The sequence below is a fragment of the Raphanus sativus genome, chromosome 2 (genome assembly GCF_000801105.2).
Source record: "Raphanus sativus cultivar WK10039 chromosome 2, ASM80110v3, whole genome shotgun sequence".
Taxonomy (NCBI): Eukaryota; Viridiplantae; Streptophyta; class Magnoliopsida; order Brassicales; family Brassicaceae; genus Raphanus; species Raphanus sativus.
This window is the reverse complement of record NC_079512.1, coordinates 38,359,238-38,372,379: the sequence shown is the minus strand read 5'-3', so window position 1 is coordinate 38,372,379 and position 13,142 is coordinate 38,359,238. Positions and strand designations below refer to the sequence as shown.

At 31.3% G+C, this 13,142-nt stretch overlaps 2 protein-coding genes across 2 annotated transcripts; one reads left to right on the top strand and one right to left on the bottom strand.

The window, feature by feature from the left end:
- The first annotated feature begins 3,155 nt into the window (after positions 1-3,155).
- On the top strand, positions 3,156-5,775 carry LOC108840819 (B-box zinc finger protein 20-like). Its single transcript, XM_018613637.2, has 2 exons — positions 3,156-3,557; positions 5,091-5,775. The coding sequence occupies exons 1-2, from the start codon at positions 3,372-3,374 to the stop codon at positions 5,601-5,603; spliced, it is 699 nt and encodes a 232-aa protein (XP_018469139.1). The 5' UTR covers positions 3,156-3,371; the 3' UTR covers positions 5,604-5,775.
- Positions 5,776-6,474: 699 nt separating this feature from the next.
- LOC130508303 (protein DETOXIFICATION 47, chloroplastic-like) lies at positions 6,475-9,997 on the bottom strand. Its single transcript, XM_057003736.1, has 12 exons — positions 9,428-9,997; positions 8,809-8,903; positions 8,614-8,722; positions 8,486-8,541; positions 8,325-8,380; positions 8,100-8,238; positions 7,801-8,007; positions 7,471-7,710; positions 7,307-7,384; positions 7,133-7,204; positions 6,969-7,031; positions 6,475-6,866 (listed from the first exon to the last, which is right to left on the bottom strand). The coding sequence occupies exons 1-12, from the start codon at positions 9,828-9,830 to the stop codon at positions 6,774-6,776; spliced, it is 1,611 nt and encodes a 536-aa protein (XP_056859716.1). The 5' UTR covers positions 9,831-9,997; the 3' UTR covers positions 6,475-6,773.
- Positions 9,998-13,142: the final 3,145 nt, after the last annotated feature.

Genomic DNA, 13,142 nt, shown 5'->3' with positions numbered 1-13,142 from the left:
CCTAAAAATTCATTTAAGAATTCCCCGATAATCATGGTCTTCGGTCTCTACTCATCAACATTAACAACTATTAATGTCGCAATTTAGAGATCAAACTTGCCTAGTCTTCTTTTTTTTTTGTCAACTGAGTTAGCTTGCCTAGTTATACCAATATACATGTATGCGTGTGTGGAACTGAAAGGATATTATTTAACGACATATGGTTTGAGTATGCTTTTTTTATAATGAAACTTTCCGTATTTGTTAAACAATATAAAGTTTAGTGCATGACATTTTAAAAGGGAAAATAATCAGCTCTCTTTATATAATACAATGACAACAACATCGCTGAAAGATTAGACTTTTGTTTCGTTGTTTAAATATAAAAACAAATTTGTACTAACTCTCATCCATCAATGAATGATTTGATTGTATCAATTATTTGGTAAAGGTCCCATCTACTGCTCATATATTTAAAGGGAATGTTTGAAAAGCGCAAGAAGAACCATTTTCAAAAATTCCCTAGTGTACATCCATGTGATTTAGTATCTACATATTTTCATAAATTTCTTTTTAAGAAATGTAGTAGTAAAAACCAATAAAATAATTATTCTGAAATTATGAACTTTCCATTGGGAATAAATATGGTTATACTTTGATTTTACAAAGTTTGTAAGTCATTGTATATTCAAACAGTAAGTCAAAACAAATGTGGTAGATAAATTTTGAATAACTAAAAATAAATGCATGGTTATATAAATTGAAAGTACTGCTTTTAATATTTTCACTATTCTATAAACCATGTATATTTTTGGTTCTATATCTAGTTTGTACAAGTCTATATCAACCCAAAATATTTTTAAGTATATTCAATAAGAAGTTTAAGGTGATTTAAAGACAAATTTATTGTTATCAAATATGAATTTTAAATGTAATGATATTGAATTTACCTTTTGAAAATTTTGAAATCCAATGATTTAAAAAAATAATTTGTAAATTTAGGATAATTAAAATTATTTTAAAATGTATTAGTGGAGTTTCTTAGATAAAATATAATATATAATATTTTATCCTTTGGGATGAGACTTTAAAATATTTTAATTAAAAGATAGTAAATTTTCAAATAATATACAATCATCTAAAATTTTGCTGAAACTACAATCATTTCAGACTTTCAGTACACCTCCGTAATTAATTTGAAAGGCTGTGAAAATATGTTTTAACATGAGAAATTGGCCAAACAAACAAAAAATAATAATAATAAATGAGAGGAAGAGAAAGATCATACCATATCTTCTCCTCTAAAAGTGTTTTTTGTCGTCATATACCTACTAAACTATCTATTCTTCAGAAGATCAGATCCAGTCTTCTTATTTACATCAAAAGTATTACAAGAAAAACATTTAATCCCGAACAATATGGCCGATATGACCGCAAAGCCTGCTATGAGTATGTTTGATTAGGTCGAGTAAAAATGAAAAACAATAAAAAATTATGTTTGATTAGCGATTTATATTATATAGTGAAAAAATTCATCGATGAAGGGATGCATTAGGACTTAGGAACAACTGTTATTAATCTCAACCATGTACTTCGCTTTATAAAGATAAACAAAGTGCTAATTATGACGAAGCATATAACATCACAAATAGGGGTTGTGCGTAGATAGAATACTACCATAAATTTCAAAATTTGAGATTTGATATCTATTCTACAGATATCCAATATTTGAAACTGATATCTAATATATTCTGTTCAATATAAATAAATTAAAAAACATACAAGTTTGTCTTGAAAAAATATCTTTAGCAAAATTATAATATAAAATAAAAACTAGTAAAACTATATGTTTCATAATTTTTCTAAAAATTAACTAAATTTTCTTATGAAATAATAGTTTATAAATAAACAAATAAAGTTATATGTTAAAATAATATTTAATAAAATTAAATGTTAAAACAATAGTTAATTTAACATTTCTATAAGCAATTTATAAATAAGCTGATAAAATTATATGTTAAAATAATAGTTATATAAAATATACATTTAAACTTTTATATTTAACTGTATTTTTGAACACCTTTATAGTTAACTGTGTATATATATATATATATATATATATTTGTATAAAAATCGGAACGGAACAGATATTTGGCTTCTAAATTTTTAGTATTTGTAATTTGATTCATTTTTAGCATATATTAATTTTTGATATTTGTTTTGTTTCTAAAACTTACAGATATACAGATTCTTTTGATTAAATTGAAATGAATAATAAAGTGAATCAAAATTAATAGATAAAAAATCTTACAATCACACCGAGTAGGACTAACACCTAAGTGTACTTAAACCATGTGTTTTAGTTTTTTTAGTTGTGCCATCGCAAACAGAATTTAAGCAAGTTGAATGGTCTTTCTTTTGTACTTGCTTACAACTAAGCTAACCTTAAATCATTGTTTTGAGTTGGATGAATTGAAGTTCATAAAACTATATGATGCGTTAAAATAAAAATAGCCGCAGTAAAGAGATATAAGAAATAGGAAAGGAAGTTAATACACACATGGATGATGGAAGACAAAAGCTGGCACGAAGAGCTGGCCATTTGTCAAGTTCCCCCACCTTTCCCCATGTACTTTAATTTCTTCATTTTCTCTACAATTTATTCTATCAATTCGATTTTCTTTTGTCGTTAGTATTTAGTAGATTAACTAGCATCTGACGGAAAGAGATGAATGAATGAATATGTCAGACAAAAAAGATTGTATTCAACTCCACTTTTGCAAATTTTATATCAATCGATAAAGACCTACAAGGTTCTGACATCGAGTTAACTTGACATGTTCACTTATATGACCTATGCTGAATTTTGGTTGTTTTCATTTCGGAACAAAACTATCAGAATATTTGTCTCTACGAAATAAAACAAATCCGTAAAACTTTCTATAATTAATGAGATATTCGCAGTTTAGCCAAAGTATGTATATATATATATAGCCTAACTAGTAAACCAGACCAAACCGAGTGTGAAATCAAGTGGATTTGGAAAATCCAAAAGCTAGAGAGTATAGCTATCAAGAAAGTGAGAGGAACAATAAGAAGAAAAAGACAAAAGGAAACTTAAAGCTGCTTATCTATAAAGCCAACACACTATTCTTACCCTTTTGCCCACACTCATACCCATCATTATCTCTACATACACTCACCCACATGAATGTATTCATAAATACTATTGTATAGTACTGGTCCAAAGATCCAAGTTGCGAGAGAGAGAGAGAGATAGTGAGTGCGGAGCCAAATCTTGTGAAATTTCTAGAAAAAGAAACAATACATTTTCTAGAGAGGAAATAAAAACACTGTTCTATTAAACAAAAAAAAGAAGAAAGAAGTGAAAGATGAAGATTTGGTGTGATATGTGTGATAAAGAAGAAGCTTCAGTGTTTTGTTGTGCAGATGAAGCAGCTCTTTGTAATGGTTGTGATCACCATGTTCATTTCGCCAATAAGCTCGCTGGCAAGCATCTCCGTTTCTCTCTCACTTCTCCTACTTTCAAAGATGCTCCTCTCTGCGATATTTGCGGGGTAAGTGCAGATTACAAAACTTGTTTTTCGAAGAACATTCTGAAACTTCCCTTGGAAATATTGTGTGCTTATACACATGTTAGTATTGATGAAATCTGGTTTTCATAAAACAATATTTTGGTGAATTAGGTCAATTTTTTATTCTGAGATTTTGCTTGTTTTATTGGTGAGAAACTTATAGATTTTCCCCTCGTTTTCCTGGAAAGTTTACAAAATTCTTGATAAATTATTTGCTCACTAATCAAAACTAAGTAACTTACTTACCAATTGAAACTAGTTATTTACACATTAAAATACTTTCTTCTTTGGGAAGGTGAAGCCGTGAAGACAAAGATACTTAAAAAGAAGAAACTTTTTGCTTTACTTTAAATAAAAGAAGAAAAAAGCAATGTCCTTTCCGAAAAGTTCGTGGAAAAGGGAAGTCAAATCTAGAAAACAAAATAGAATATTACATGTATTTTTTAAAGTAGTAACGTGATTACAACCATCTTTTTTTGTAACATCAAACAAGTCTTCTTTCTTCTTTTGGCTACCGAAATACAATTAAAGAATTAGATACTGATCCGTCCTTTTCAAAGGTGAAAATTATTTAAACAAACAATTTTATTTATTAGAATATACAAATTATAAAAAATAACAATAGTTTTTTATATATATATAGTTTTTGAATAATATTGTTTTTGGTTATAAAATATACACATTTTTTAATTACAACTTCTACAGTGAAACCTCTATAAATTAATAATGTTAAGATTATACCTAAACTATCTTTTTAATTTATAGAAATTATTAATTTACCGATATAACAATTGAACCAATTTGGAACTATAAAATTATATTATTTTATAAAAAAGTTAGTATTAATTTATAGAGTATTAATATAAAGAGGTTCTACTATATATAAACGTTAATATAAATTTATAAGGAAAATATTTAGACAATGCTTTTTACTTGTCACTGAGAAAACGAAAAAATCAATAAAGTTTAAATCCACAAAAAAATTAATATATTTTTTATTATAATATTGTTTGTAGATATATTATATAATCTTCTTATTTAAAATTTCAAATACCGTGTTAGTTGGTTTTGACCCAATATTTATAAGGTCTAATGTAAATTGGTTTACATAATCGTATGGTCATTTATTTGCAAAGCAACACAATTTAATAGTCTTCCAAAACCCAATAACTAAACTAATTATAATGTGTATTTATATGTTGGTTTAAATTAAGTTGTTAGTCATGTAGATATATTCAAGGAAACAAACAGACTTAAATAGCCAAACACCTACTATTCTAGAACATGTCCAAATTTAAATGACAACTTCTAAATGGTAGATAAATTTTAGGACCCTAAATTAATAGAGTAGATGGTACTCAAAATTATTATGGACATATGTTCCACATCGAAAGTTAGAAAAGATTCTCATTTTTCTTATATATTATTAAAGATCTATTACAATACCCGATGTGAGACATATATCTCTAATATCATAACCTTTTAACAAAAATTTTGTAATTCATAATACGACAGGAGCGGCGTGCATTATTGTTTTGCCAAGAAGACAGAGCAATACTATGCAGAGAGTGTGACATTCCAATACATCAAGCCAATGAGCATACTAAGAAACATAATAGGTTCCTCCTTACAGGCATCAAGCTCTCATCCTCTCCATCCTCGTACCCGACGACAGCCTCCAACTCTAACTCTGCAGTGGCATTGGGCCGGGCCAAAACTCGACCCAAATCGGTATGGGGGGAGGTCCCAAGCTCGGCCTCTAGTGAGGTATTTGGGAGCTCTCATTCCACGACTACAAGCAACTACTATTATGGGCTAGAGGAGCAAGCTAGCGATTCGTGTTCTGGCAGTATATCAGAGTATTTGATGGAAACGTTACCGGGCTGGAGAGTGGAGGATTTGCTTGAAGATCCTTCCTGTGTCTCCTATGATGATATTTTTACTAATAATAATAAAAATGGGGTTTACCATGGTTCTTCTTCTCAATACGAGCATCAAGGCTTTTGGGAACAAAAGCCCTTCTCCTAAAACCTTTTTTTTTATTTTGTTGGTTGGACTCTTGTTTTTTTTTTCTCTTTGGTTGTTGGCTGGGGTAATTACGAATCCAAACCAACTTGTTGTCTCTGTTTCTCATTTTATCATTTGTTTCCTTTTTTTCTAATCTTTGTTTTTAATAAGGAAAGAATTCGTTTCTCAACAAGAATTTTGATTTAGAGCGTCAAACTCCATTTGGGTGGTCGTCAACAATATAACAAGTAATTTGGTTTTGTTGAATAATAAAGATGTATTTTCAAGGGAATATATGGTCAGTTAAAACCTTTAGATTAATATCGCAAATTCCTTGACTCGGGTAACTAAGCCTTATTGAATAAACCAGTGGGAAAATATTTTCCAAGGGCTGTCTTGTTTTGATGACAACAGCTTATGATCCAGGAACCTCGTATACAGCGAACATTCAAATAACCTTTTGACAGATGGGAACGGTGGATATGCAAAAGAACTTGTTTTTAGTGATAAAAAAATATAAGCATAGACATTGTAAAGTAAAATATAATATGATATATTATTGTATTTTGTTTGATATGAGAATACAATTTGTATATATAACATTAACATTAACATAATGTTAATCCTAGATAATGCTAATTTTCCTAAACACTTAATGTAAATATATTAAGAATATCTTGAAATTAACTTGCTTTTCAAATTTTTCTTTTTAGTCTTGAGAGTTTTCATGGATTTCACGGGCTTCACATACTTAGTCGGTAAGATACATATCTTCCGACCCAACGTATCTCTAATAGTTATCAATCATCTTCAAGCATACTAACAATCACATTACTGGTCTATTATGATTTGTGAAAAGAGTCAAAAATAACGTAACAATGTATCTCAATCCTGAGAAGCAAATAATCATGTTCGTTGTTATTGCTGAAAAATGATAAAATGTGGCAATGTTTTTAACATGTCTTCAAGCTTGTGTATCTACTATCTAGTATTATTTTTTCATAACTCGGTGTTTCTATTAGCAACTGAAATTTACATAGCCATTTTCAGAGCTCAAATGCTTTTTTTTCTTTTGTTACTTAATTATATGTAAAAAATAATAAAAATAGCCATTGTATTGGCAAAACCCTTAGAGATGGCTGGCTGGCTCTCGGCAACAAAAATCATGATTGAGAGAGAGAGAGAGAGAGTTTAAACTGATTTGATCTTCTTAGTCGTCAGCACATCCGTGTTAAGTATCCCTCCAGGTGAAAGAAGCCTCCGTAGATACAGTCCGAACCGTCCCTGCATGCCATTCAATTCATGTTTATACATATTATTTGGATGATACCAGAATCTCTCTCTGATTACAAAACTATGTTTGTATATAAAAAAATAAAAATTTACCCATTGAAAACCGACGAGAACCATCCAACAGCCGACTAAACCATAGCCACTTCGTGTCACAAACTGTTGTCATCGTCACCAACAAATACATAAAACACTTTTAGGGAAGCTCAAAGTCTCCTCGTTGTTATGTAATATTCTAATTAGGGTTTATGGAAGGTTACCATTAGTGTAAGACAACCAAGAACGAAGCTTGAACTCATCACCGAGCTGACAAATTTCAGATCACGTCCCGCCTATTTAACAACAATAAACAAAGTTTACTTCAAGCATTTGTAGATCTATTCAATTGATTGCTTCTTCCCAAGAAATAGAACAAAGAGATCTTATAATATTACCAGCAATGTACCCTCCAGGGATACAGTCATTGGCAATGCAGACAACGCCATGAAGAATGGTATAAGCAATCTATGCATCTGCCACCAGATCCAAGAAATCATAGTTAAGATCTCAAGTTAGGGGTTCCAAAACACAAATGTTTGGTTTGAAAAAAGCAACAGACCTCGGTTATGATGACTTTATCATGTGTGTAGACACCAGGAAACAGGCCTGGAACAGATGTTCCTATAATTCCCAAGACTAATCCAAGTGTCGCTCCAATAATCATTAGGGACTTGAGCAACGTTCTTGCTTTGGGAAGGTTACGGTTCGCACCGTATAACATCTCAGGCATAAATGACTGAGCCGTTTGAGATAATGGCTCACCCCATACATTGCACATCCTGTACGTCTGAGCCATCACCTACTCAAACAAAAACCAGAAAAAAATAAAATAAATATACAACATTAACATCGTTTAAGGGTACATATACATATATGTCTCGTAATATACTTGATGAGCTGCTAAAACGTGAGTTCCCATGGAGGTGGCGCAGTAGATGATGAAAGAGTAGAAAGCAATCTTGGAGAAAATTGAGATAAAAACAGGTGCGGCAAGTGCAGAGATCTTCCATAGTTCTTGAGGTGTAGGCACCGCAAAGGAGTAAGCATTGTAGCCTTCTTTGTTCAGAGAATCCATCATCATATAAGCCGAAACAACCTTATAACAACACACAATCCCATTATGAATTCCTTTCCTTCTGCATTTTTAATTTACATTTTACTAGTTTAGGGTTATAATTTTTAAGTTACCTGAGAGATGGTTGTTGCCCAAGCAGCTCCGGCGATACCTTGTCCGAGAAACAAGCATAGGATCGTATCTCCAAGACCGTTAATGACAGTTGCTGCTGCTAAGGCCTTAAGAGGTCCCCATGAGTTCTTCATTCCAAGACTGAGACAGAGATTCTCTCTCATCAGTTGAGTAATACAGGGCGAATTTTGAAGCTAAGTTAATAAGAAGAAAAAGTCAAAAGAAACCTTGCGCTTTGAGCAACCAATCCAACAAGAATAAAAGGCCACGCTAAGCCTCGAATCTTCAAAAACAGAGAGACTCCGGTTAGAGAGAGAGAGACATCATTCATTTAGCAGGAATTTGAAACAGAGAATATGATAAAATAAATAAACAAAAAAAAAAGAACCTGAACGTATGTATTGGCTGCAGGAACAATCTCAATGTTTTTCCCTCTAGTAAAAGCTGCAAAAAAAAAGTTTAAATACATTACTTACAAATGTATCAGATTTATTTTGGTGGTGAAAAAAGGTTTACCAGTAACAGCCCAAGGTCCGAATAATCTAGTCAACAAAAGCATCATAAGTCCACAAACCAATCCAATGAAGAGCAAGACAGAGATTTGATGTTGTGCTTCCTTCTTGTCCTGTAAGAAAACACACACAAAATGAATGTTAGAGAGAGAAGTAGTTTTAAAACTTGGTACACAAGAAACAGGGAAATAGAACTAACCTGTTTGGCAAGAGAAGTAGCGACCATATTGGATGTAGCCACGGAGAGGAACATGAAGACGTAACTCATGTGATCGCATAGTACTGTCCCCGGTCCTATTAAACCGGTAACTAATTAAGCACTCGCTTTCACAATTTATTGGAGTGTTAATATTTTTAGTCATTCCGCATCATAATCTCAATCAAATAATTTAAAATATTTTTTTTCTGTGTTACGAAATTTTGATAACCAAAAAGGAGAAAATGATAACAAGTATAAGAATATATGTGCAAGTAAAGTTTTTTTTTTTTTTGGTGTCAAAGTAAAGCTTATATCTTGCAGTTGGGTACGGTACAATTTTGACATTACAAACACGTTAAAATTTGGTGAACCGACAGATGTAATAATGAGCTTTAAAACTGGTAGAAGGGACACTTACCTAAGATCTGTTATTATTATTGGTCAACATGGGACCAATTTCTGAAGAGACTAAACTATCCAAATGTACTATTGGAGACAAGTTCGGTTCGTCCGGTATGTACTATCGAATATAATCATATAAAGTATGTAAACTTTTAAAAATGATGTAAAAGAAAATACAAAAATCAGATATGAGGTAAAGTTTTATAGAAAGGCGTACCAAGGGCGGCGAGTTCGACGGAGCTACCTTGGCCGATAACCACCGTGTCGATGAGACTCATCAACGGACCACAAACCCACATCCCCATCGCTGGACCTGTGAACTTCACGATCTCTTTCATCTGTTCCCATACGCTCTTGTTCTCTTCTTCTTCTTCTTTTTCAATTTCGCCGCCGCCGATCCCGCCATCATTTTCGACGCAGTTCCTCGTAGTAATTCGCCTGATTTCTATCCCCCGGCGAGTCACCACCGGCTTTCCCTGGAAAATCGGAGCAGCTGCTGTGGTGATCCCACCGAGTTTTCTCGAGTCTCCGCCGAGACAACGGATAAGTGGTTGGTGAGATTTAATGGGATTTCGTGGAAAGACAGGAGAGACAGTGAGTCTTTGAGTTTTCATTAGCATTTTTTTGTCGTCGTCGTTGATCGTTGAAGAGACGGATCTTCGTCGGGAGAAATCTGTAAAAGCCGGTGATGCAGTTTAACCTTTGGCGCCCCCTCCTCGAGATTTGTTTGTATTGAGAGAAAATCGGAAGCGAGCAAACGATCTATATACTAACTCTGCTGAGCACGTGCTCCTTTTTATTCTTCTCGAACCAATACAAAAATAATAATACTTGATAACATTAGTTACATGACTTTTTCTGAGAAATTTACAGAAGAGTACTAGTAGTACTAGATGTTGATAATTGTATCTACTACATATGCATGTACGTATTCAGAAAATAACATCATTGCGTTCCATTATTAATAATTACTACTTGGTCATGTGTTGCTTCTTCATTTCTAGCTGTCACTCTCCCAAAAGGTATTTCCGTATTAACAATTGTTATGTATGTAGTCATGGACGTGTATCTATGATTCGCAGAAATACATACTAAAAACTTTTTGAAAATATATAATTGACTCATGTCTAATGAGTTGACTGACGGAAGAAAACAAAAGATACCTATATAATCAAAGACTATTACAAAGACTTGTATTGTTGGTTTAATTTTCAATGTAATTGAAGACCTCTCTTTTGGCACGTTAATGGTGTTTGTTTATTTTTCTTTATGTTAAGACTTTTAAGTCAATGGTGGTCTGTCTGGTTACTCATTTCTTCGAAGATGTATGTAAATTTCCTCTTTTTTTTTTGTTTGGTGTTACTTTCTCATTAATAGAGAAAGAGAGTGTGTAAAATGATGCCGTGCAATTTAGAAGAACGAAGTTTCTCACTTGCTCGACTTCATTGAAGAAAATTTATTTATACGTGTAAAATCAACTGTTAATTAAAATATGAAATCAGTCGAAACTCTATAATCGGAGGTAGTAGATAAAACAAATACTAACTACAACGCAAATACAAATCTACGTGCTCGTGTTTTTTTTGTCTGAATCTCACATGTCAAAGGTGATTTTTTGCCCCCAAAGGTCGACTTATTATTTCTACCTTGTCGGAGGAATTTACAAAGAAAAGTTTGTGACATTTCATAGTTCCCACGCATTTTCTAGGTCGCAGATAAATTAAATTATATAGTTTTTTTTTTGCAAACAAATAAATTATATAGTTTTAACAAAAGAAAAGTCACGTAAATGTGTAAATGTGGACGTAGTTTCTAGTACATTGCTTGGTATGTTCAATTGAAAAAGGAAGTCGTTAGTAAGGCGCCTTCAAGTCTTAAGAACAATAGGTGGTGACTGGTATGCAAAGAACAGAGCTGAGATACCTAACACTTTGTGCATATATCTAATGAACAGATACAATGATACAAACTAATACGTTATCATATCATGGTGCTATAATAAATTATCCCGGATGATAGACGTTCAAATCTAGTATATAAAAGTACTATATTCACTTGGAAAATATAGTTCTGAATCATATTTCTAAAACAAGTGATTTGTAATAAGTGTTGTTTGATACGGTTTATATAACTGTTTGCTGTTTTTATGATTTTTAAACAGTGTATGTCATTCAAGATTCGATACTGAAGATACACAATCGGTAGTTCGTTTTTGATGAATAAATTCATTATCCAATTATTTTGGTCAATGTTACGTTAAGAAACAATTAGATATTCTATATATAGAGAACTAACAAGTAACAAGTATGCAAATTTTTGAATAAAAAAAAACTATGCAAATTATTCAGAATCTAGACGGGACGTAAACATGAACAAACTATTTACTTATTTATTACTCCCTCCGTTTCAAATTATATGTCGTTCTAGAGCAAAATTTTTGTTTCAAAATAAGTGTCGTTTTCGGTTTTCAATGCAAAATTTATTGAAAATATTCTCTATTCTATTTTTATATTGGTTGATGTGTATTGGTAATAGTATTTTTATTTTGGAAATATGTAAAATTAAATGTTTTCTTAATCTGTGTGCAAAGACTTAGAACGACAAATATTATGAAACGGAGGGAGTACATTCTATTACATAAAGGCTTTGATTGCTAACACTAGAGTAATTGCGGAATGGCGGAAAATTAACTGTCTTGCTGAATAAAAGTTGTGGAATTTAAAACTTGCTGAAAAAAATTGTGGAACAAAAATAATTTGTGATTGGATTGACTTTTGTGGAATTGCTTAACAACAATAGTTTAAATTTTATTTTTATTACATACCATTATTGTTCATTTAATTTGGATACATTCATAATAGATTAAAAAAAACTATGGATGATGTGATCAGTTATTAATTTTTCGTGTGATAGAAAAAGGTATATGTGATAGAAGAAGTAGTTGCATGAGTTAATTACTTTCTCATGTAAATGTCAAAGTAGTTGGTTGTATGAATGCTTTACGTAAAAGAGAGGAGGAGAATAATTAATTTTCAAACAATTTCGACAGATAAGTGAAAAAAACACACTTACTCACTTAATGCACATTTACTTGATTTTTTTTTAGCAAAAACTCAAAAACTGTGGAATGGCGTTTTCCTTTAGATTCCACATATTTATCTGATTGGTAAAAAAGTCGCGGAATCGCGTTTCAAATGTGTTTCTGCCGTTCCGCAGTTATACTAATTAAAGCCAAAATTTTGTGTTTGATTAAAAAACTACTCTCATGAAATGTTTAAAAACTAGATATATAAAAGAAACAAAATTGAAAAAATGATTGTTTATAGACAAACTGATGGCGAAGATGATATAAAATTTTAATCACAATTAATTTGAAGTTATTTAATTTAGCCAACTTAAATCGATTTGTATTGATTTATACCATTTTAGATGGATTTAGAACGAATCAAACCATTTCTAATTCAAATTTCAAGGACATCATTCCGATTATGCCATATTCACCGTCTATGCAGATTTTTATGCGTCGAATATACCATATTTTAGAACATTGATTCTAGTTGATGATATTAAAAATGATTTGATGTTTTTTTGTTAAAGGATTTAAAATGGTTTGATGTTAGAACTTCAATTTTATATGCAAACGGGAGAACCTTTTTATTGATCACGTTTAGTGAATAATATCTATATTATTAAAACTCAAGTACAAAATGGGATTGTTTGGTTGCTTGGATAGTATTTTTAAAAATAGGAGTGTTTGGCAACAGGTATACACGATTTTTATAAAAAAATGATGGTTTGTTTTACCAATAACTTTTTAATCTATCCCATCAACAACCATCTATTTTATAGCCCATCGAAATATCCTATGCAAAAAATTATCTAGCCCATTAGCACCAATATTTATATAATCGAATTCAAAAATTAGATAGCAT